The sequence below is a fragment of the Mirounga angustirostris genome, unplaced genomic scaffold (genome assembly GCF_029215605.1).
Source record: "Mirounga angustirostris isolate CCGP_5_RB_7025 unplaced genomic scaffold, mMirAng1.0.hap1 SCAF_12, whole genome shotgun sequence".
Classification (NCBI taxonomy): Eukaryota; Metazoa; Chordata; class Mammalia; order Carnivora; family Phocidae; genus Mirounga; species Mirounga angustirostris.
In genome coordinates, this window is record NW_026991720.1 from 31,598,070 (window position 1) to 31,625,040 (window position 26,971).

At 36.6% G+C, this 26,971-nt stretch overlaps 1 protein-coding gene across 1 annotated transcript; it reads right to left on the minus strand.

The window, feature by feature from the left end:
* Positions 1 to 16,009: 16,009 nt before the first annotated feature.
* Positions 16,010 to 23,053, minus strand: LSM8 (LSM8 homolog, U6 small nuclear RNA associated). The gene is made up of 4 exons (XM_045864353.2): positions 22,921 to 23,053; positions 21,684 to 21,724; positions 18,998 to 19,125; positions 16,010 to 16,266 (listed from the first exon to the last, which is right to left on the minus strand). Exons 1-4 carry the CDS (start codon positions 22,949 to 22,951, stop codon positions 16,176 to 16,178), a joined length of 291 nt encoding a protein of 96 aa, XP_045720309.1. The 5' UTR covers positions 22,952 to 23,053; the 3' UTR covers positions 16,010 to 16,175.
* Positions 23,054 to 26,971: the final 3,918 nt, after the last annotated feature.

Sequence of the window (26,971 nt, forward strand, 5' to 3'; positions counted from 1 at the left end):
AATAGCATTGTGTGCTACAGAGAAATCATTTGCAAACAAGTCCATCGATGCGGCAAACTTCACTATTGTCTTCTTTTAAGAAATTGCCATAGCCACCCTGCCCTTCAGCAACCACCACCCTAGTCAGTCAGGAGCCATCAACACCGAGGCAAGACCCTCCACCAGCAAAAAGATTAGGAGTCACTGAAAGCCCAGATGATGGTTAGCATTTTTTTAGCAAGAAAGTATTTTTAATTAAGATATGTACATTATATTTTTAGACACAGTGCTATTGCAGATGTAATAGACTACGGTACAGTGTAAACATAACTTTTATATGCACTGGGAAATCAAAAAGTTCATCTTAGTTATTACCAAGATGAGAATAAATAGCCCAGGAACTCAATAGGAAGAGAGCAGAGTTCAGACTGTGAGGACTTTCTATGTTAGCAAGGACTCAATAAGCCACTAAAAGCAAGGCAGAAGAAGTCTCCATGGGACCTGCGCCCAGTTGAAATTGGGATCTGCAGTGATAGATGATGTAAATCAAATCTTGCTGGGTGGTCTAAGAAAACTTTGGAAATAAAGATAACCCAAATGAGAATAAATAGAAGCTATTCAGAGATTGTAGTGAGGGAGTCCGCCATCATCACTTACGTTTTACAGAGACTCAAAGGAAAGCAGGAAAGTGGAAAAGCTCTAACATTGAAAAAAATGGAAGACTTCATACTTGAAGTCTAATTGGGGGTGGTTGGCATGGGGAAGCTGCAGATTGGTTAATTAGAAGTGTTGCATTTTATGTGATTAATTTGAAGAGCATATTTGGCTTTCTCTGGTTAGTGTTGAGTTGGAAGCAGAAAGAGGGAGAAGTGAAATATTGGAAAATTGGCAGTCATGACAAGGTTTTGGTCAAAACCTTCATTCATTCATTGAATTTTGGGCTGATTTCAGAGATTATGGATCAGAGTTCTATTTTCATATATGGTCTGGCTATTGTCCACTTGAATATTCACTCTTTCACAAATATTCTAAGATTAATTTATCTCCTGACTTCTGAATTTTAAGTCTTGACAAAATGTAAGTACTTTATCAATAAGAGTTATTATTAAGATTTTAAAATGAGTTTTCTGCCCTCTACAATCATTATAAGAAAAAATATGCCAACTTCTCTACTTCCTATATATATATATATGTATATATATATTTATTATTTCCATTGATGTTTTAGTAGCAGAGTGGAAAAGATATAGTAAACTCAAATACCTACCTAGCCCACTTAGAAGCAGAAGAATGTTCAAGCTTCTTAACTATAACCTCAGTTCCTTCAATGTAATAGAAAGAAGATAAACTAATCACTTCCCAAGATTGTTCTCATGAGGCAGATCTTTTCTCCTTTATACTACATTTATACTACTTCAGAACCCTTGGAATCATGTATCTTTGATATAAGTTATATTGATCGGCTACATGATACTCTAATTCACTATGATTCACTCAGACATTCCCTTACTGTGAGGTATTACATTTTTTTCCCATTTTTTTTCTCCCACCATTAAATACTGAAAACCTTATCTTGCTATCCATGTTTTCTTCTTGGGAATTATGTCCATTGGAGACAGTTCTATGACTGAGATTACTAGTTTACAATGTATGAAAGTATTTATGTTTCATAAAATACACTACCAATATTTTTCCAAAGTCTTTCAGTGTTTTAAGATCCACTTGAATCAAAAGTTGACTGAAAAAAAGATTTGACTGTGTTGAAAAATATGGAAGACCAGAAACCATAAATGACCAAAGCTACTTTCTTGTTTGGCCAACTCGTTATATTCTTTTATAAGAGCGGGAGGAGAGATACACATTAAATAGATTTATATGAAAGATTTATTTTGAATAATAGATTTTAAAATGAAATTCCTTAACACAAAACCATTTTGCATGTAATTAAGCTGAGTACAAAAGTAGAGGGTTGATGATGTTCACAGTTCTTTAAAGTTGTAGAGAAATTTCTTTAAATCTTGTCAGTATCACTCTATGACTGAATTCATGAAACTCATTTGGCATTAGGGATAAAGTTTAAAGCTTTTATTAAGTGAGGCAGAGCTGGAAGAGGAGAGGAGAGACTGTGAAATGCCTTTTTTCTTTTCATCTGGACAGGGTACTTCCCTCTTTGTCCTCATAGGTTTCCCTTCAGGGACACGTGCTCTCAGACTCTGAAACCATGGCAGGGACAGGGGTTGCTGCATGGGCTCCCAAATTATAATCCCCACTACCTTCCAGATGTGGGAGTGGAGTAAGTTCCAGGAATGAAGCTTCTGCCACTAGAATCAGAGGGGGTGGAAATTGCAGGGTGCCTAGGGAAGTTTTCTGGGTGACAAGGCTTTCCCGGTGTTGCAGCCCCAGGTGGGCAGGGCGCTGGTATTGTGCAAGCCAGCTTGTCCGTAGGCTCTAGTGCCCACCCGAACGCCGCTCCCCCCCGCCACCAACCACTCTGCTACCACCAGGTCTAGCAAAGGACACAGCAGCCCCTGGGCTTTTCCTAGACCAGAGAAGGGGGCCGGACCAGCACCTGGGCACCGGGTCCCTGCGGCTAGAACATGTGCACCCGCCCAGAGCTACTGCCTGGTAGTTAGGATTTTAAGAGTTTCCTTAGCTTCGTTGCCTTCCCCGAAAGTGCGAGGTTACAAGCAGCAGTGCTTTGATGCTGGGCGTCACCACTGCAAGAACTGCTTCTGTGACCTCCAGCTCCGGGGTGGGATCAGGCGGCAGCGAGAAACGGGAAACTTGGGGAGCATCTGGATTCATTCAGGCGATCCTCAACCCACTCCCCAGAATGATGAAATAGGTTGTGTTCTCTCTTGGAAAGGAAGGGCAAGTGGCAGTCCAGGTCCTCTTCCAGCCAGAGGAGAGACTGCAGGGACGTGGGCGTGAGTAGTGACAGGCCTGAGTCCCACTAAGAGAGCTCAGGAAATCCACAGGGGTGCTGAGTGGGGAACGTGAGGTAAGTGCCCTATAATCTTTTGATGGGGATCCATAGCCTCACCTAAGAGTCATAAAAAAACAGGTAATAGGGACAGTGTGATAGGAGGCTGATAGGGCGCGGCCAGGAAGTGGTAGAGACATATTTGGGGAAAAACTGGTGCGCCTGCCCTGACTCCACCTACATGTGCAGCTAGACATGGTCTGCGTCCCCAGTGAGGCATTGTTTCCCTTTCTAAGGCTCCTTAGCATCTGGGGCATTGTAGCACTTAAAATAGTAACTTCACATAGGATCCCAGACAGTGTGTCTCTTAGTCATTCATAAATCAAAATTTTAACATCAACAGCAGCAACAACAACAAACTTTTAGCGGAATCCTGATCCTTTCATTATAGGACACATTACGGACAATTTTAAAGAGGTTTAACTAAATTTAAATAGTAATAGAAAGTACATAAATCATCATTTCCTTTTCCAGTATACACATTTTAAATTATCAAATATTAGCATATTATAGGAAAGTTTATAATGAGAGAAAAAAACTCCCATAATATAGAAACTTCTGAAGTAAAAACATTTTTGATAAGATCAGAGATTTTTAAAATAGATTTTGTATTTTAGAGCGCTTCTGGGTTCACAACAAAATTGAGCAGAAGATACAGATATTTCCCATATACCTCTGTCCCAACACATGCATTGCCTCCCACGCTATCAGTATAACTCACCAAAACTATACATTGGTTACCAAGGATGAACCTACATTGATACATCACAGTCATCCAAAATCTGTAGTTTACATTTACTCTTGGTCTTGTATGTACTTTAGGTTTGGACAAATGTATAATGTATAATGTATAATGATATGCATCCACCATTAGAGTATCCTACAGAATAGGTCCATTGCCCTGTCTGTGTTCTCCCATTCATTCCACCCTCCCTCCAGCCCTTGACAACCTCTTTTTACTGTTTCCACAGTTTTGCCTTTTCCAAAATGATATTTGCTGGGATCATATAGTATGTAGCCTTTTCACACTGGCTTCTTTCACTTAGTAGTGTGCATTTAAGTTTCCTCCATGTCTTTTCATGGCTTTAGTGCATTTCTTTTTAGCACTAAACAATATTCTATTATCTGGATATACCACAGTATCCATTCATCTACTGAAGGACATCTTGGTTGCTACCAAGTTTTGGCAATTATGGATAAAGCTGCTATAAATGTTCATGAGCAAAATTTTTCACAGACATAAGTTTTCAACTCCTTTACATAAATACCAGGGAGTGTGATTACTGGATTATATGTTAAGAGTATGTTTAGTTTTGTAAGAAGATGACATACTATCTTCCAAAGTAGCTGTACCATTTTGCCTTCCCACTGGCAATGAATGAGGGTTTCTGTTGCTCCACATCCTCACCAGTATTTGATGTTGTCAGTGTTCTAGGTTTTGGCTGTTCTAATAGGTGTGTAGATCTCTTTGTTGTTTTAATAACACACTTTGGGTAGGTAGGTAGATGGATAGATAGATAGGTATAAACTATATGCTTTACTAAGGCATCTAAGAAAAACCTTTGGAGTGGAGAGGTGCTCCATGTTCTTGAACAAAGAGACTCATTTATCTAAAATATGTAAACTTTTATTATTTTAGCAATTTCCTATAAACCAAATCAAAATATCAAGATTTTAAAAATTAGAATTATTTGTGATGCTATTCTGGTATACTTTTATGATGATATTAAGAAAAATTTTGAAAAAAGATAAAGAGATTTATAAATTTCCACTAATTATTGTTTTACTGACAGCATAATAGATGGACAAATGAATGGAATAGAATAGAAAGTTTAGAAACACATCCAAATATCAATGAGAATCAGTATTTGATCATTATGAAAATTCAAATTAGCAGGGAAAAGCTAAATTATTCGTAAGTGCTGGCCCAGATCTCTAGTAGTGAACCATATGTGGACTCTTAGAGCATAGCTCTGTTGGTGCACAGCGGAGTGCTCGGGTATTGTTTCCGAAGCAATCCCTCATTTCAGTCAGAACTTTACGTGGAGCCCAGATCATCCCCCAGATCTTCAGGCTAATTCCCTTTTGAGACCTTTGTTGTTCTTGCTAAGAAATCAGGGCTGTGACTAGGATGAGGCAAGCAGGACACTTAGGATGGAAATCCAAGGATTGCTAATACGGACCAGCTGAAGCCATCAGATTCCAATAGCATTGCGAAAAGGCATCAGTTTCCTTTCTTTGCTCCTAGATGGTCTCCCAAGACCTAAGTCCTTTGTAGCTGCCTGTGTCAGACTATGAAAATTCCTGTCATCTTCCTCCAGAGCAGTGGGGGACTGCTTACCTTAGATTCCCACTACTAAGGTCATTTACTCAAGTCCTAAATTTGATATAGTAATGAACACCTCCCATGTGACTCCTGTCTGTACCTCATTTTTAGGAGAGGCTGCCATAATTTTCAAGGTTCAACAGGATCCTCTGAATCTAGAGGAGCTAAGTCTCTTAGGGAAGGTTTATTCAAACCCATCCATGTATCACAATCCAAGTATAAAAAGTAGTTTCCATCTTCCAAAACAATTGGGGATCAACATGGAGATTGAGCATTATTCTCACAAAGATTTTCTGGTTTGGAATGTGAGTGAACAGAATGGGAATAGTTTTCCACATCAGTCTTGACTTGATCTGTTAGCTGTCTCCCATTAGCATGATTGGCCACTGTTAATAGAGACCCTAAAGTTTCTTATATACAATCACAAATTTGTTATCTAATGATTTATAATATATGTAACTTTAGTTACAAGTGATGTAGTAGCTGACTGCAAGTCATGAAATTACAAATCACAAGCAATAAACCACCTAATAAAGTAATATTAGGATTTAAAACATTTTGTGAAAACTGCAGAACTTTGAGACTTTAGCAACTATGTAAAAACAGTGGGTTTTACTGAAGGATCCAGAATAGGACAGTAATAAAGTTAATGAGCACATTCTTCTGTTGCTTCACTATCTCACAAAATACTTATATATGTTATGTCATTAAATCCCCACAACACTTGGGAGTTAGGAAGGTCAGGCAAGAGCCACATCTTACAGGAGCCAAAGAGAAAGTACTTTACCAAGAAAAAATAGCTATGTGTCTAAACTGGGAGAACTAATTTCAGGACTTCAGGATCTTATCATGTGACCTCTGGTTAATTTAATGAGTTGTACTGCTTTCAGTTCAGGACTACTCAGTGATAATTTTTCACTTAAATGCTAATATAAAGCTAGTATAGCTCAGAAGTTTGAAGTGTATAGAAATTATATACCAATTTTATATAACTGAGTTATGAGCCTGTCTGTTATGAGAAATATGAGTATTGTGTAATATAGTTGGTACATCTTATCAGTATTAAAATAGTAATGTTATTTATTACATTTTCTTCTATATAATAATCACCATGTGATTTCTAAGAAAAAAATAATAAAGGAGATCCAAATATTCTTTATTTCAAACATAGCTATCAGTTAAAACTTCTGGTAGTGGATTTTCTCTTGTTGATTCTGCCAAAGATATAGAAAGTAGGATTATGAAAGTTTTCATAATAAAAGAGCTATTTAAAAATCAATATGTAAATTTCATTGTTTTTCTTAAAATTCTACAATTTATTATTATTTAAGATGTTCATTGTGAGATTCTGAAATAATGTCTGAAGAGAAATTTAGTTTCAGAAGTTTACTAAATTCATTAAATCCATATGGTGGTTTTGTATACATTAGAAAACAAGTGTTGGGGCGCCTGGGTGGCTCAGTTGGTTAAGCGACTGCCTTCGGCTCAGGTCATGATCCTGGAGTCCCTGGATCGAGTCCCGCATCGGGCTCCCTGCTCGGCAGGGAGTCTGCTTCTCCCTCTTACCCTCCCCCCTCTCGTGCTCTCTGTCTCTCATTCTCTGTCTCAAATAAATAAATAAAATCTTTAAAAAAAAAAAAAAAGAAAAGAAAACAAGTGTTATTTATTTCTATATAATTAGAAACAGTGGATTTGTTATAAAATGGGTTTATTATTTTTACAACAAATTATTTCTTGTAATAAATGATAGCAATTTATTCATAATAAAAGCACATGTCTATTTAAACTGGGACTGTACACAAGCACAAAGAAATATGAACTTCAATAAAAGATGTCAGGTTATATTCTTAATTTACTTTTGCAGATCAGTATAGAAGTTGGAAAAGCAATTCCTTATGGAGAATCACAAATTCTTTTATGTTGTTACATTAATAATCTGTTAACCTTTCTCTTTTGTAAGTTGAAGAGAATGAGTTGCTCCCATTAGAACAAAATATTTTTCTTCCATTTGTTGGCTAATTATCATGATTTACTGTCTTAATCCATTCGGGCTATAACAGAGTACTATAGATTAGGTGGTTTAAACAACAGACATTTATTTCCCATAATTCTGGAGGCTGTAAGTCTGAGATTAGGGTGCTAGCATAGTCTGGTTCTTGAGGAGGGCCTTCTTGGTTTACTTTGTGTCCTCAGATGGCTGAAAGAGCTAGCTAGCGATCCCTGGTCTCTTATGGGGGCACTAATCCCATTCATGAGGGTTTCTGTGACTTGATTACCTCCTAAAGGCCCCACCTCCAAATACCACCACATTGGAATTAGGGTATCAACATGTCAATTTTGGGGGGACATAAACATTTAGTTCATAACATTTACTAATTTTGTTAGAACAAGACATTTTATTATCATCAACCAGATTTGTATTTGTAGAAGAAATATATAAACATCCCATTTCTGGACTTAACTCGAAGTTTTAATAGAAGTGCAAAAATAGGTCACAAAAACAAAATTGCTGTAATGAAAATTGTGGGGCTTGAACTCACGACCCTGAGACTGAGACCTGAGCTGAGATAGAGTCGGACACTTAACTGACTGAGCCATCCAGGTACCCCTAAATGGTTGATCTTAAACTTAGCTAAGTAGAACCTCCAAGTAGTTCAGAGTAGGTAAGTTCTTAGTGTGGGACCTTTTCATTTATTCTTCCAAGAAAGAAGAAATAGCCATGTTTGCAGGACTCTATTCACAGGGTACATAAAATGGCTAGGACTAAATGAGTTTACTGCCATCTCTCTGAGAACAGGAAGGAAATACACTGGTCTCTTCTGTACTCCCTTCCCCTGGCCACTGGAAAGTTTTTGTAAGGATCATTGTCTCTTACTTGTTTTCTAATGTGGCAGAGTATGGTGCCTCTAGACCTTATGATGGGTTCTTCATGCTAAACTGAACAGTCTCTACCTACCTTCCCTCCTTCAACTAAAGAATTAGCTAAGTATGCTATCTCCTACTGCCCCTAATGGATGAGGTCTAGAAAAGTCGTGCTGTTTAAATTTGTTGTTCCCCAATTATAATAACCAATTCTTTTCATGATGCTATTTCTGTTGATTTTATTGGGTTAGGATTATGATAACTATAATTCACTTGTATCAAATTTTGATAAATCACATTCTCCCTTGCATATAATAATTTGTGATGGTGGGGAGGATTTTAATGTATCAGTTGCCCACCAAGAGTATAATTAATACTCTGGAATATTCTCCAGTTGTGTTCCAAAGGGATAGTTTGTGGCCAGGCATAAGAGTATTGTACTCATAATATTATTATATATTTTCCTATTGCTGATTCAAATTCATTCTTACTTTTTAGTTATGGATGAGAGTTCTGAAAAAGACCCATTAGCAGGTAGGATTTTTATAGATTTATTACCTCTTAAATAAGAGAATGAAGAGAAATGGAACTAACATTTATTCAGTGTTTTACTCTGAACTAGATAGGACATTATGTGCTTAACATGTGTTCTCTATATAATAATCATAATAGCTCTGCAAAGTTACCATGCTGTCATTTTCTTCTTTTTATTAATTACAAAATTGTGATTTAGGGCACTTGATTAATTGGCCCAAGATCCCACAGTTAAAATGTGCTGAACCATAATTTAACTCCAAGTCGGCCAGGCTTTCAGACCAACCCCCACTCCCACCCCCCACCCCCCACCCCCCGCCCCTCCATGGTAGCTTTGTATCCACAGTCTCAAGAGACAGGATCCAGTTAAGATCCTGGATCCTCGATCTTCAAGAAATCAGATTTAACTGTATTTGCTTTTTCTGAGAAAAAAAAAAATTAAGCCAAAGCAAACACAGGTAAAGGCCTAGAGTTTGTTCTAAAATGTTTGATAGTTAAAATAGTAATCAATACTTTGTTTTCACCATCAAGGGTTTGAGGGCAGATCTCAGTTAGCTCTGGTCTCAAGACTGTAGATTATTTGATTGCCTTCTCTTTTCTCAGATTAAAATCAGCGAAGGAAAAAGATACTTAGGGTAAAATACCAGAAAAGCCATGTATAAGCTTCCAGTAGTCCTCTCCCAGTGGAGTTGCACAGATAGCACCTAATTTTCCCAGCAATAATATTTGATGACACATGCCAAGTGTTGCTAACCAGAGAAACTCTCTCAAGTCTTGGAGTTAGGGGGTTTTTACCAGGGCTCTGTGAATACTGTTTATAGATACATAGACAAGTAGCTCCCACATGACTAACTTCCATTAGTCTCCAACCCCTGGAAGTTCAACTGAAACAAGCATGGCCCAAGACTCGAGGCATGCAAAACTCTCTTATCAGAAAGGATATTCCAAGGGCTCAAAGGTTATCTCCCCAGAAGACAGAAGGACAAGGCCCAGTCCTTTTTTTGGAGTGTGCAGGATTTGAGCTTTACTGCACAGATAATCAGTCTATTACTCAAGGAATTATTACACATCTTGCTCGTTCTTGCCTATGTGTCGACCAACGTGGAAAGCTTTCTCAACCATTTATGCAAAGCCTTACTATCCATAAGGACCCAGCACAAATCTGTCTGTTTACTTGAATTCTCCTCTGTGCTCCCCCATGTCTCTGCACATAGAAGCATTTGCAAGCTCTGCCATACATTGGGCACATTTATATATTGCCTTCAAATAACACTTTACCGGTCATGTCCTCTCTCAGTGAAGGTTCTCCTATAGTAAATTCTCAGGAAATGAACTATTATTGATAAATTGTTTAGATTATTCATTCTTTAATGTAGAATTTTATTTGCCCTAAACTATCCTTCCAATCTTTATAGGATACTTAGTTTTAATATACAAAATAAAATATGCAAGTTCTTATTCATTCTCAATTTCAGACTTTTAGCATATTCCCATTTCCCATTTATCTTTTCACACTAAAGAGATCTAATCTTTATATGACATCTAATCACTGACTGTTTTTCTCTATACTTTCTCTACCTCTGGCATTTAAAAAAAGTGGTGATCAAAACTTCACATCACCTTTTGCACAAGGGAAAGATACTTATTTCCAATAAACTTACAGTTCTGTACAGAATTTTACTAGTATTTTTCCATCAAAGAGCTTTATCAAGGAATGCTCTTAATTACTTCTGAGTACTTTTCCTAGGTAACAATAGATAACTTAGAGTCCTTCATTCAATATTAGGATATATGTTAGCTATTGTTAACACTGACACATTACTGTGTTCCAGGTAGTACTCTGTTTATTATCTTAATCTTCATAACAACTCAAGGAGGGTTGTCCCATTTTTATTGAGGTACCCAAGACATGGGAGATTAATTTGCTTAAACTACCAGCTAAGTCTGATTTCCTTCACTGCCATGCTACACTGGCCTCACCTGACTCTAATTTAAAAATTCCTTAAAATTATATCTCCTACTTATCTTTAGTATCTCTGGTCCTTTTCTACATAACTGTGGTAAAGTCTACCCAAGTCAGGTTGAAAGATCTAAACACTTTTTAAAACTTTTAAGATAAAATTAAAAAAATTTAGCTATCATTTTGACCTCTTTAAAAAATTATTTTTAAAATGTTATATAAGCCATATTTGCAGTGCTTTCTGGCAACTTATCAGTTTATGAATTTACTTTGTAGAGTGTAATTATAATCTGTGATTTCCCTGATAGAAGACAAATTAAGTGAAATGTTAAGATACAGTGTGCATATTTTCAGACATCAAACAGAAACATTTTCCTGCCTGCCCCCCAACACACACACACACACACACACACACACACACACACACACTTTTCATACCTGACCTAAGTGATGTATCCCCCAGAGATGTGTCCCACCCCTATCCCCTGCTCCTGAATTCTTTTCAACATATTTCAAATGTAATAATAATTCGGTACTATTTGCATTATTTGGTATTTGTAAGGCCAGTATATAGGGAAAAGAAAACAAAAACCAAAGGTTCACAGTATAATTGAATATTACCCTAGTGAGGAGAAAGGCCTTATCATATGGTAGAAAGAACACTGGGGTAGAAAGAATCGCATGGTATTTGGATCCTAGTTTTAGCAATACTTGACCTGTGCCACTTCTGGCAAATAAGACATCTATAAGATAAAAGAATGTTTAAAAAAGAAGCATGTACAAAAAAGATGGAAGCAAGTTATAACAAAAAATCAATACAGAAAGTGGATGTTTAAAGAATTTAATGCTGCACCTAAGATCTGAACGGTGTCTTGCAGAATAGTTCTCAACTCCTCCATTCACCAAATAATGCCAGTGGGCAGCAGATGGTATTGTTAACTGAGAGAAAACTGCTGGTAAAGTCCTCTTTTGCCTTTATCCTTAGTGTTACACAACCTATACACACTCTCCAATGTTAAAACAGACAAAAGGTTGGGAAAATGATTAATGCAAATTAGATCCAATTAAAAAGACAGTTTCTAGTCCTTTAAATGAATCCAAGCCCTGTAAGTTACATCCTAGACTACTTAAGGAATTTGACAAACTCACTCATGACCCTGGAGAGTAAACATTTGAGTCAGGATGATTTGGTTGAGGTGCTAAGGATAGATACAAGCTACACAAGGACAAAAACTTCTTAATATCATTCCCTGGTATATCCACAGTTGCAAGCCTGGTAGCTGGTATGCCTTAAAATGGCTTTAAAATGTCACTGACAATATTCCAAAATACACTTTGTTTGTTTGTGGAAACATGGAAAAGGGAGCAGTGATCACTAGGAGGCAGCATTGATTCACAAAGACCAGCTATGCCCATGTCACAGTTTCTCTGCTAAAAGAGGAATAAAGATCACAGCAAAGCATTTGACCAGATTTCACATAAATAACTTCTGTAAACAAGACGGGAGAACAGGACTAAATATCTTGTAATTAAACAAATTTGTAGCTGTTTGAGTGGGAACACTGTGCTGTTTAATGGCTCAGTATCAACCTAGGTGGAGAGAGCGCTGCCTTACCAACATCGTTTTTTTCAGTCTTACATGTAAAGAATTTTTTTACCAGATTTGCCAATGACTTAAAAACGGAGAATAACAGCCCATGTTAAAAAAAAAAAAAGCTCCAAATTAGTAAAAAAAAAATATATATATATATTAAAATGAATGAAAGTAAACTTGTAACAGGAGATATAGAACTATATGCAAGTTCAGAATGGAGGGATCCTAGTTTACATGTGAAAGGTTAAACCTGAGTTTTCATTTTTGAACCCCACAAGTCAAGAGTGTATGATTAGCCATAAGACAAGTATAATCATTCTATTTGTTAAATAATGTAAACTTATTACACATACCTTCCACTCAACCTTAAATCTTCAAAGTTGAAATAATCCAGTCTCTTATGGAGAGATACGGTAGCCAGAGGCACTGTGAAAAAACAAGGTGGCAAGACCCATATCTGCAACTTTTCCACTTTGGCCTTTGAATACCTAGAATAAGCTGTTTTACTATTAAATTCCATAAATCATACCAAATTTTTTAAATGGAGCCTAATTTCGTTTGTTACAGCACCAAAAAATACTAGTTACCATGTCTTAAAGGTAAAGATTCTGAAGCATAACTAAGACTCATCCAGGCATATATAGGTCTTTTAATAATTCTACTACTTTCCTTACTTAGCTATTTATTGAATATTCCTTTTTGCCCCATTCCAGATCTACTGAACCATATCAGTGAGAATAGGGCCCAAGAATATTTAAAGCAACTCAGGTAATTATGAAAATGACCCACAACAAAGCTTTGCGAACTGCCTTAGATCATCTAAGTATTTCTTTCAGTCAGGTTTCTAATAGATATCTGACAGCAGGAATTTGATAATATACTTTCTACTGATAGGCAGTTTATAACAATACAAAGACCTGGTCAAATTAGAGCCCTGTTACCCATATGATCTCTCATAAGGCTCTTAACCCTGCTGAACCTCAATTTCCCCATATGTAAAATGGTCACTGTTGTAAGCATTGAGCATCATGCCTGGCACAGGATATGCACTCAGTAAATGCTACCTACTAAATTTCGAAGGTGAAGGCCCAGAATACACTATATTGCCAGTTACGGATTGCTTTATAATTCTGGCCACTACCCAAGTAGGTTCACATGCCCTTGTGAAGGCACTGTATACTTTCTCATCCACATGGTGAATCCTTTGTTACACGTCTGAGAAACATGTTGACACAGATAGCCTATATTTATATTGAATACTAAAAAGTTTTTTATCATATCTCACAATAGGTTAAAAATTCTGAATGACTTTATAAAGGTGTTAAACAGGATGTAAAGCAAATATTAATAAAGTTTATCTTTAATTATCTCTTATTTTTCTGGCATCAAGATTTGTAATATTTAAGCCAAAACTGTCAGCATGTTAAGGCCATTTGACTTATTAGCAAAGTGCTTTAGCCTAAAAGCAATGCTTTAAACTATTACTTTGGACAGTATGTTTTCAGTTAAAAAGAAACAAATTAAGTCCTTTCTGCAGTTAATTGCCCTTTACAAAAAAGTTGAGTGAAAATATCTTTCCAGGAAAGATTTATTTCTTTGGTTCATTATTAAGCTGGGCTTAAATAGTGCCTGAATCACAGAGCACAGAGGTAATTATAGGTTAAAATTGATTTGAGGCTCTTTATAAATAAAAGTGATTACAGAATAAAAATCTCATTAAAGAACATAAAAAACTTGACACTGCATATTAATCAAGTTACCACTCATAGTTGTGGTTCCTTTACAATGCTCATGCAAAAAGAAATCCAATTTGAATTGGTTACAAGCACAGAAAGCCTACCCTGTGCACCCAGGAATAAATTGCATAGACCATTTGGTGTGTTTTCATTCATTTTCCCTACCAACCATTACCAACATCCAATTCATATTTGGAGAATGATTTTTTGACATCAGCCAGGTAAATGCATCATTATAAGATTTCAGAAGGCTACATCATATTAGAAACTCATTACCGTGATGGTTTGTCTACTGGTTTATGTGTAATTTGTGTTATGTCAAGTATGTTGGCAAATAATCTGACTTGGACTTCATTTGCACTGTTCTAATACATTTCACTTAGCAAATGAATGATCTGTATTCCTTATTTGATTTTTGGAAAGAGTTTACCCATTTAAAATACCACTATTTACTTATATAGAACATTTGGTTTATAGTCCCTCATTAAATTGTCTGTTTGCTTTACTCACTTTGCATTATTTTCATTTTATTATTGATATAAAACCATATACTACAAAAGCCAAATATTTATGATAGCCAATACTAACTAAACCCTGTCTAATCCTGAGGCAGCCCTGAGTAACAGAACATCAAGCAAGTTATGCTGGGTGACGGTGCCTGGTGACCAGTGAAGAAAACTATCTCAACAGTTCTCTTCGTACAAGTCTGATTTCTATGGAGATATTTTCTTCTGGAAAATGTTTTATTTGTGAACCAAAAAACTATCATATCTAATAAGTAGAGTCTTAAATATTAAAAAAATATGAACAAAATCTACCTCTAAACTCTGAAAGGATCTACTCCAGAAGCCCTTTTCAGATTTTATACAAATTAGCCTTTATCTTTTCTTACTGAGCTTGTATTATTTTAAGCCAAGGGTCAGCAAACTATGGCCTACAGGCCAAATCCAGCCTGCCACCTGTTACTGTAAATGAAGTTTATTTGGAACACAGCCACAACTATTCATTTATGTATTATCTATGGTTGTTTTCATATTACAACAACAGAGTTGAGTAGCTGTGAGAGACCATATGGTCCTCAAAGCTTAAAATATTTACTATCTGCATTTTTACAAAAAAGCTTGCCATCCCCTATTGCCAAACACTTTCATTTAAAAAAAAGAAAAACTATTTAAATTTTGCTTGAATTACAAGAATGTAAGTATTTTTCTATTTTCTACTCACCACAAAGTTACACACTTTAGCCCTCAGTGAGTTGATGAGAATTTCTGTGGACTAGTCTACATATCTCAACACTATTTGTACCATTGTTTCTATGGATTCTTTAAGAAGTCCACACAGCTGTACAAAGGGTTTTAGAAAACAGCCTACTTGTAGATGAGGGACATTATCCACTTAACTGATTCACTCAAATAATCAACCAATTCTACTGATTGTTGCTCTGAGAAACGATGTTTACTTCTTTTGAAAACAGGTTTATGGAACCAAGGAGTCACGGGAAGTTGTTAACAATAACAGCAAGCACTGCCTCAATATAAACATCAGGTTTATTTACTCACATTTATAAACAACAACAAAAAACTCCTTTAATACTAGAAATTCCCCCATTTTTAAGATTAAGAGCTAAGATGGCTTTTAAGACTATATGTAATCCATTTTTTTCAGATAATATGCAACTTTGTTAGCATTTTTCCTTTTTTTCAACAAACACATTTTTACCTACACTTCTAAGGTGCTAGAGAGCAACCAACCACCAAGGCAGTGTGATAAATGAGGATGGTTCATATTACAAGACTTACCTTTCTGTGACTTTCTTAAAAACAGGGAAACACATGTTTCCTGCACTATTGAAGGTGTTTGTATGCTTGATTTACACAGCACACAAATTTTTCTTTTTTTAACTAGTTTTCCGTAAGTATTAAAATATGAAATATTTGTTCTAAAAGTGCCTAAAGGAAACATTAGATTTTCATACTATTTAAGAGAAAAATAAAAACAAGCTACCAAAACTATGATTTAGGGGGAAAAAAAAAAGTTTTTCAAGGAAATGTAGAAATATTTTAATTTACATATCATATTACAATGAATCAATATGGAGTCAAAGTCTACAATTACACATTCATAAAAATTCCATACATCATCCTTAGAATAATCAGTTTCTATACAAAGATATACAGATGTCCAATGTATGTAATTTTTCCTCAGTGTGCTACAGAGTTTAGAGGTTCTGCTCGAATATTCCCCAAATCAAGCGCAGAATCTGTCTCTTCATCAATTTCTCCAATGACTGCACTGTAGTTATTTAAGGAGAAAAAAATCAGTTAAAACAATCTCATTTCTAAAAAAACTGGAAGGACACAGTAAAAACAACCTAAGGTGAAAAGCAAATATCATTTTCATGAAGTAGTGAATTGCACATTTAAGTCACGAATTACTTCAAGAAGTAATCTGAAGGCAACATTATTACAGAAGCCAGTATTAAAGGACAGACTGCATATAGTGTGATTGGATCATGAGTCTTTAAAGGAAAAAGACACATATCAGATAGGTATGGTACAAAACCAATCCTATGATTTCAACTCAACAATTCAATCCACGGACCGTGTTGGGGTTGATCACAAAATCACTACTAAATAAGCAAATAAAAATGTCTACTATTTGAGTAACTTCAATGAACTAAATCCATCAATATACATACATATATATATACACACATATATGTAACATCCATTAGTTTCCTTTTCAGGATTTCTCAGTTCATTCAATTTAAATCCAAGACCAAAAAGTACAGTTCTTCACATATAAAGATAATAGTAGCAAAGAGTACTCAGATATCATAGCAAATGATTTTTTGATGTGATTGGCTAAGGTTAAAGCCAGCAAATCTTTCCTTGATTCAACACTACCATAATATCTGTTAACATTAATTTCATTAATACCATTCTAGGAACCAAGCCATAGCTCTGCAGCTGGATACATACATTTGTTATAGCCACACCATAGGATATGTATAAAACATTATTCCATAAAAAATTGGTTGTTTAAATTAGTTTGGCTTTAATAAGAGTAAATTCTATAGGTGAATACTTGTAATACAGAATTTGCCCAAGTGTGCTTTAAACTATATAAAGCCTCTAGCTCTCTAATAAATGATAAGTACCAAACTCTGAGAAAATATATTACGTTTTCTCAATATAAAACAAATCAATGATCTCAATTCCATCTTAAAAAAATTTAGTATCGGGGCGCCTGGATGGCTCAGTCGTTAAGCGTCTGCCTTCGGCTCAGGTCATGATCCCAGGGTCCTGGGATCGAGTCCCACATCGGGCTCCCTGCTTGGCAGGAAGCCTGCTTCTCCCTCTCCCACTCGCCCTGCTTGTGTTCCCTCTCTTGCTGTGTGTCTCTCTCTGTCAAATAAATAAATAAAATTAAAAAAAAAAAAGTTTAAAAAAAAAAAAATTTAGTATCATTTAAAATCCTTATGGAAGACAGCAGAGTGCTGGTACATGTTTTAAAACTGGCTCTCCAGGGGCGCCTGGGTGGCTCAGTTGGTTAAGTGACTGCCTTCGGCTCAGGTCATGATCCTGGAGTCCCGGGATCAAGTCCCGCATCGGGCTCCCTGCTCGGTAGGGAGTCTGCTTCTCCCTCTGACCCTCCTCCCTATCATGCTCTCTGTCTCTCAAATAAATAAATAAAATCTTTAAAAAAAAAACTGGCTCTCCAAAGGAAAAAGGGGAGGCAGCTCTGCAGTGTTTACTCATATCCATAGTGCAAATACTCCCACTATGGTCAATTTCAAGCTACCACCAACAAAACATCAATCAACCAGCTTGCAAAATTCCTGAAAATATAACAATCTGCTTCTGTGAGCCAGTCAAGCTGGCTGTAGCACATCACTGAATCTATAACAAGGTTTTAAATTTTTTAAATTGAAATTCAAAAAAAAAGTTTAATTTTTTTAAATCAAAGTGGGAGAAAGTTTCTTAAAATCAATTATTAGGCAGAACCCCAATATAAATAATCACTATTATTCTGGTCAGGGAAACTGGTCCCCACTAAATGCTTTGCCTTTCTCTCTTTTTTTTTTTTAGAGCTCACTTTATAACTTTACACCTAAAATTCACCTCTTTAGAATATCTTATAAACCCCTGATTTTTTAATTAAAGATCAAATAATTTATCTATCTAAAGGTGATTTTCTTAAGATAAATAATTTAAATGAATAAAGTATTCTTTCATCTTCTATATCCTATTTGTCTTCCAAAATAATGTGAGATGTGTAATAGATCTTTTGCAGACTTCCAGCTATGTTTTAATTCTATACTCCCTAGAAAATTGATTCCAACAATCTTCTAGCCTCTCTAACTACACTAGCCACATTGGACTATTAAAAGTAATTAAATTAAATTTAAAATTCAATTCCTTAGTCACACCATTTTTCAAGCACTCAATAGCCACACGTGGCTAGTACCTTAACATAGTGGACAATGCAGATACACATTTCCATCATCACAAGTTCTATTGGACAGTATTACTCTCTCTATACTGTTGCAGACTTTTTAAATTGCTACCACAAAAATATGTCTTCTCAAACTGCCATATCAGTATGTCACAAGTTCACTGATCTTACAGCATAAACATGGGGCATCTTAAGTGTTCCAATTGTACTAAAAACTTAGTAAGTAATGGAAAAGTACTTATTTATAAATTTAACACTTATAGAAGATGAATTATTTAAAACTGTTCACACAAGAGATTTTGAAGGCACCTTCAAACCCTAGCCTTAGACCCTAGAAGTGTATTTATGTTGCTCTAAAATTAGGGGTATTTTGAAAGAACATTTTAAAAAGCCTCTCTAATGGAGCATTCAGTGTAAGGGAGGACCCTTTCTGGACCCTATCTAGGCCACTTAACTATCAGAAATATGGACCAATTTCGGTGGATAAAAACCTTTTCCATATAGCAAGCAGTATATACCTGTAGTATATTTAACCCGTCTTAAAAAGAGGACATACTTTACTTACACATTGTCACCTCTTACGATGTATAACCCCAGCACCACTTGTTCTACTCCCTGTGAAGAGCTGAACACTCGTTCATGGCTTTCATCCAAAATCAAATTAATGGTCTGGTCAAACCCTTTCAGTGTTCCCTGTAAAGAAACATTCAAGAGAAAAAGACAAATATTGTGGTTTACCTTAATGTGTAATTTCAATGATGCAAAAATTTTAGTTGCCAGGTATAGCAACAGAGTACTTATTTTTTTTATTTTTAATCATTTTAGAAGTACTTCTTTCACATATAAATCCATTATAAAATAGAATACCTCTTTATAACCAACAGTATCCAGGGAAACAAACTTACCTCTTGGTTTTTTAAGATGGGGAAAACACCACCACACATCTGACTAGTGAGTAGAGTGTAAGGAGGTAGCATAAAAGCGCACATAGTTCAGGAGCTAATACTAGACACAGACTAAAACAAATGAAATTTAAGGGAAAACTACATAAACATATAAAAAGGGGGAAGCATATATACCAGCCATGGCAATGTAACAGTATCACTTCATGCTACACCTTAGTACTAGGCCAGGTGCTAAACACACTGCACACATTATCTCAAATAATTTTTATCCTTTGAGGTACATGTTAGTTACTCCCACTTCAGAGAAGAAAAATTGAGGCACAGAGAGGTTAAGTAATCTCTCAAGGTTTCATGAGTAGAAAGTAGCAGAGCTAGGAGTTGAACCACAAAAGGCTAGCTTCAGGCCCAGACCACTGAACCACTATATTATATTACTATGAACAAACAAATATAATTTACCATTCTTCGGAGATTCAAATCAGTCCCATAAATATATACAAACTTCAACTGGTAGTAACAGCTAACACTTAACGAGTACTTACTATCTGCAGTGTTCTATGGGCCTCGCATGTATTTACTTAACTGAATCTTCCCAAAATCCAGTAAGGTAGATACAAATATGATTGTAATTATTAGAACCAGAACCTGAAGGAAATATTCAGAGAAAATTTTATGGGAGATTCTTGGTTTTGAATAAAGGAAGATATGGGTCTAGCACAACACAGTAGCTCAGATGCTGTTTAAGTTTCTGAAGAAATACCAACTTATATTAGTTTTGGTTGGTTAATTCTCTAAAGCTCACTATTAAACTGTTTGATGTTTTGAAAATCAAAATATGTAAAATCAGAATACAATAAAGAGAAAGTGATAACCTAGAATTTGGAAGAGAAACAAAGTATGGGATATTCACTAAACTAATTAGTAGAGTTAACACACCTAGACACAGCCTCTTGAAGTCATTTTACACCTAACTATTCTATCAAGTGAGCCATGTGTCAATAAAATAGAGAACTACTGAACTTCAGCACTCAAAATGCTCTTTTAAAATAATTTTCTTTCTTCTGTAAAATTAAATTAATTCTCAAAGTTATTATCAATCCTGTTAAAAATAGGAAAATTTAAATTTGAGGTTTTCACAAAATAAAAAAACTATTTGCAAATAAAGTTAATAGTAATAGATGTCTTGAGGTGTTAAGATGAGATAAAAATATTTCAAACTGTCCTTATTTGACAAAATACACTAAGGAGCCTACAAAGAAAAGAGTGTTCTCTTCATTAAGAAGGAAGCAAGGCAACTAGCTTTAGCTTTGGAGTCAAGTTGAATTTAAATTCCAGTTTGGTTCTCCCACTTATTATCTAAGTGACTCTGGGAAAGTGATGCACTTTTTCTGAGCCTGGTTCCTAACCTCAAATTCAGGGATAATTCTTCACAGAGCTGTACTGAAGATTAAGTGATATAATACATGTAAAGTTCCTGGTACATGATATGCATTTAAATAAATGGCTGAGTCTAACACTTCGATAACAGTCACATATGGACCCACTGAGAAAAATCACAAGAATTAAAAAAAGCAAAGAAACAAAAACAACTGCAAAATGGGAAAAGAAGAGATTAAAATATATGAATTAGTTAGAAAATAGAGAAAGCTTAACAGCTTTAAAACTTTTTTGAAAGCAAGCAGTGTATAAACTATAACTGAAGAAATAATTAAGTAGCCAAAAATCATGAAATAAATTCCTCAGGTCAAGAACAGATCAAGGAGAGAATCCAAGAATTTTCTAGAATTAAGGAGGATACTGTGATAAAAGGACAAATGAGATGAAATAAAAGTTAGAGTCAATCATCATAATTTGTCCTACAGAAAACCGAGGTTCTACAACCTACAGAGACTGAAAGTATATTAACACCATACAAGCCCTAAATGTTCATTATTCTACATATGTAGTATCTAAATCATAAAGTTTCTAAGAGGCATATACAAAATTTCAAAACAACTATGATTCGTGCAGTGAATGTCAGCGCACTGAATGGGGAAGGAAATAAAAAATGGAAGAGGAAGATAAATATAAAATACAGGCAGATGTCTGAAGACTAGACTAGAAGCTCTCTGAGGACAGAATCTATTATTCATCCTGGCTCCTAGAAACTTTTTATGTAAATTACACCCAACGTTTATTAATGAAGGAAATACGAAGCAGCAGCTATTTATCAAAGAAAGAGTTGAACCATAACAAAACTGCAATGCAGGTGTACTGTGATGCTTAGGCATTAGAGATGAGAAGTTTTACATAAAAATTTACAACCAATAACCTTACAAGGAGAGAATGAATATGCTTACTACTTACCACAATCATTCTTCCGTCAGAAGTTATAACTGCAACAGTTCCTGATAACTGAATCAAGGAAAGCATTCTCAGGGAATAAAAATGAAAACTTGGGATCTCCTAAGGAAATGGTTTGAATTACTAGGAAAAAGGTGACAGAATTAAGACACAACTACTTAATACAGCCACTACATTCACAACGTATCTTTAAGTTTCTAACTTCCTCAAATCTTTGTGATAATTACACAATTAAAACAGGGAAAAATAGAAAAGAAAATCCCTTTCTGTATGTGCTCAGTTTTTTCCCCATCTCAAAACAGCGGAGATGTTTGGTACTCTTTTTCACTGGGGAATGCTCCCCATAGGACTTGGAGGAAGGCATTTCCCCCCTTCCTAGAACTGTTCATCTCTAAAAGGAAATTTGAATTAGTGATAATTGATCAATATTGAATGTTTTCAAGCGTGCTGAGACACTTTTTTCCAGGACCTGGCCTATGGAATTCAAAAAAGAAGCTATAGTCAATGTCACAAGGTGCCAATATGCTTGCATCGTTAAGCCTTTAGTATTTCACTTTTTTCCCAAATTTATACATGAGAGCAATGTAATGTTTCTATCCTGAGATTTTAAAATGGTAGTACTTCTATAGGGTACATTAAGACTTCACACGGGGTTTTATAAGTCATTTGCCCTTCGTAAGGGCAAGCAAGCATTATTCGTAAATAAGCAAGCATTATTTTCATTCTATCAACAAAGAAGTTGAGACTTCAAGTGGTAAAGGGGCAGAAATTCAACTTGTGCACCATCTTTAAAGTTTTTGGTATCTTCGAACAATAAGCAAAGCCTATGAATAAAACAAATTCTTGGACTGCGAGACCCTCCTCGCCGCTAGGACGACTGTTGATCTTATTCCCAAATGTGAACGTATAGGCCCTAGGGTAGTACAGAGGAACAGATAGCTGATTTCTATAGAGACAGGGCAAAGTTCGGAATAAACACGGCCCTGTTTTGTTTTTTTTTTAAGTTAAAATTAAAAGGCGCCTTGGGCCCCCAGGGGCGGCGGGCTCCAGCCCCGGGGGCGGGATTGACGGGTCCCAGGTCCTTAAGCCCCTCAGCCGCAGCCCAGGCCCCGCAGGGGCCGGGCATCCCAACCGCCCGCCTCTCCCGACCCCCGGTCTCTCCAGCACCAGCCCTCTCCAGTGCGGACGCGGGCTTCGCGATGGCCCCGACTGATGCCCGCGGCAGCCGGCCCGAGGATACGGTTGATGTAGTTTTCCAAGGCGGACGTCATGATGCTCGGCCCGGCCGCTCTGGGCACCACAGCAACGCAGGCGACAACTGGAGCTAAAAAGACCCGCCAGGAACGAGTGGCGCCTCCCGCCGACTGGTGGCAGCAAGTATCGCGAGAGTTACAGCACCGTAGCCTGGGCCAGTCAGAGACTGAAAGAAACCGGCCAACCACACTTGAGAGGCAAAGGGCTGGCGAGTTAGTGCGCGTGCGTCGTGTTTTCGCTGTTTCTCGGGTCGGCGATCTAAGCGGCCCGGAGTGACAAAAGCGAGCAGGAGGCGGAAGGAGGGAAGAAGCTTCCTGAAGGTGGGGTAGGAAAGAGAAGGTGGGAGAGCGAGTTTTCTAGTAGAGGGAAAGACAATGTGATAGAAGTTACTGGCGGAAAATGTTGAGAGAAGACAGGGGAGGCGGGAGAAAACGAAACAAGGTGTTTTCATCACGAGTAGAGAGATGAATGTTGTTCTCATATGAAATGTGGGTGTAGGGAAGTGGTGTATGATCCTTGGTTTTCTGCCACACGGGCCGAAGATTCATCTTTTAGGAACTCAGTGGCCCACGACAAAATTATACCATACGGTATACATCTCTGGAGAACACTACAGTAAAAAGCATGTTCGCGTATTCTGCGTTTGCTTCTGAAAGTACTCCAGTATGGAGGTGGTGTTACTCATTTATTTAAGAAACTGACTACAAACACAAAGAGATAAGAGCCTCCGAAAACTGCCTTCCCTTTACCACGCCACAAAGCCTCTCGGTCCTCAGGATGAAATTAGTAAATAAATGGCAGGTCTGCTGGACCGCCTGGGAAAGGACTGATGCAGGAAGAGGCGTCCAGATAAGCACCAGACTGGGTTTTAGACTTGGCTCTGCTAACGAATTATGTGAGTGTCCTTGCACAAGTAACAGCAACTTACCCGGGCCTCTGTTTCCTTAGGTCCTGTCACAGGTATTATTTTGGGTTATTACCCACATATCACTAGAAAACATCACTCCTATTTTACTGTAACTTACAACTGAAGTTAGAAAAGGATCTATATACAAAATACCGGCGAGAGCTATTCTTTTTATAAAATCTCTTTATGGTTTTATTAGGCTTGTGGTTTCTTAACTGAAGAATTGTGGGTTTGAAATAACTTGCAGCGTCAGCAGCTTTCTTCTGAAAAGTGAACCATCTGTTTTCCTTACAGCATACCCACAAAAATGACTCCCGAATGGTTAATATTTTATATACTGAAAGTTACTCTGACCTGTTTGAAACCACATATAGTCAGGAATTAGGTGGTGAGTGTCCCATTATTTTTAGGGGGAAAAATGAAAGTATCTCCCATAAGTGAAAAAATGAAGATATTGTGTGATTTGCAAATGTTAGACATTGAAATAAAAGAAAAACAAAGTACTAATTAGTGGTAAATGAGGTATCATTAGTAAGGAGTTTTTAAAAACTAATGTGCTATGTTTTTAAAATGAATAATAATCCATGTAGTTTTTCATCTGAGTGCTTATGTTTCAAAATGTTTAGTAACATTATATAGGAACTTACAGAAATAATTTTATCATAGATACATCCCAAATTTATGACCTTGTGTAGTTTCCATTAAATTAATATGCCAGATAAACAGGAGATGTCTGGTTTTTATGGAGCATCACAGTCTCATCGGTTTGAAATTTTTTTTACGCAGGTCTTAACACTGCTGTGTTTTCTGTAGTCGCTAAGGATCACAGAGGCTGAGAGAAAGCCTATGGATAAGGAAGAGTCCAGTTAGTAAGACAAAAAAAATGAGTTACATCCAGATGACCTTGGGAGTACATGGACATAGAGAGCTCAACACCTCATAAAGGAAAATTAAGTTCCAACAGAGGACAAGGATATGTATAAACATCTGACAACTAAAACTGAAGAGGTACAGTGAGACCTTTAGTTTCTGTGAAAACCTCTCAAAGTGCTACTCATTTAAATGATACTCTTATTACTGTTAAAAGGAGTCAACTAAAGAATGCTGGAATAGATACTCATTTTATCCCATTAGTTCTGAATCTAAACCTTAAGCAGAACAGTAAATTTTGCTTTCATATTTAGTTCATTTAAGACTAATCTAATATTGTATATATCTCCCACCCCAGTCGTGAGCCTCTCCCTCATTAGTCATCCAATTGCCTGTATCTAGAACAACAGTCAAGATTTATCAAGAATAGCACAGAAGAAAGATAGGAGAATCTGTAGACATGACATTCCCGGGAGTTACTTTCTGTTAGTAGAAACCAATGTATATAAAATGGGTCTCTGGATGCACTGTTAGGAGGATCTTAATGATTGTCCTGAGAAGCAGGACATAACTCATCTCCCCTTGTATCCTGTATTCTTTCATTAACCTGAAGCATCAGACTCATACTAGGATCTGGCGAGACTAAATTTGTACTTTTCTGTGAATGGCCCATGGAAAATATTACTTTTAACCTAACATGGTATGAACTTTTATTTACTTTTATTTTTTACTGATTTACATTCCTATGAGTTCCAAAAGTGTCAGCCAATTGTGTCAACCAGTTAGCAATTTTGAATAAATCTTTCTAGGGTTTTCCAAGACAGAAAAGGACATAAATCATGATCTCTCCTTACAAGGAAATTCCTGAGTAAGTACAGAACTTTAATTATAAACATGAAATAATTACATGGAAAAACAATAAATATTCCAAATTATAAAGAAAGATAATTGATGTGGAAATACTAGCTCATTTAACACTATAAATTACAAAGTGTTTTTCATATTTCTTTGTCTTTTAAGGTATTAAGATAGTCACTTTAAACTCCGTTTGTTAAGGGATGGAAAAAAAAGAATCAAATACAACCAACTTGTTAATTGAGAAGCAGTACAGAATCATGATTAAGAACACTGACTCAGGAACTAGCCTGTTTAGATTTGGATACTGTGTAACTTTGAGTGGATTACTTAATCTTTTTGCTGCAGTTTCCCCAACTGTAAAATGGAGAAAATTTTGGTACTTACCTCATCAAATTGTTGGGGGACTAAAAGTAATTCTTGTAAAGTTTGGCCTATGAGAAGCACTTAATAAATATTAGTTATGATTACTGAAGGACATACATCACAGGTAACCTTTCTCTCAGTCCCAGTGCTTGTTCCCTTACAATATTCTATTCACTGCTTTTTTTCCTGATTGGACAGTTTGAGTGGTTACACATTTCAAGTGCTTAAGGAAGGGGAAGAGGCATATGTGTTAGAATCTTGGAAGGTTTTATGAGAAACGTAATAATCTCACATTAATTATTTAGTGGTTGTAGGAACTGGGATTAAGAAGGCTAGCAGGAGGGCGCCTGGGTGGCTCAGTTGGTTAAGCGACTGCCTTCGGCTCAGGTCATGATCCTGGAGTCCGGGGATCGAGTCCCGCATTGGGCTCCCTGCTCGGCAGGGAGTCTGCTTCTCCCTCTGACCCTCCCCCCTCTCATGTGCTCTCTCTCATATAAATAAATAAAATCTTTAAAAAAAAAAAAAAAAAAAGAAGGCCAGCAGGAATGCCAGGTGTGAGTTTCTGATTTGTAGCAGTAGGAATGGAAAGCAGGAAAAATATTATTCAGAGATAGTGGTTAAGAAAGGCAGTGGGGAAGACAGCAAATCATGGGCTGCACAGTGATAGTGGTTGGTGAATTGGAAGGATGGCAAGAGTAGGGAGACCCAGGAAAAGACAGGACTGCTTGTTCCTGAAGTAGAGGGGGCCAATCCGTAGAACTGCATGCATGTGACACATTGTTGCTCACCAGCTAGTGGCGAGGCCACAGAACATATAGTTACCCTTCGGATGGCTTTCACTTTACTTTGCCGGGCTGGAGAACCAGTCTATCTCTGGAGGCCCACTGTTTCACTTTACAAAGGATAATGCATATTAATGAAATACTTCTGTATACTTTTATGCATTCTTTTAAAAAAAGGATTTTTATTGATTTATTTATCTGAGAGAGACAGAGCACCAGCAGGGGGAGGGCAGAAGGAGAGGGAGAAGCAGGCTCCG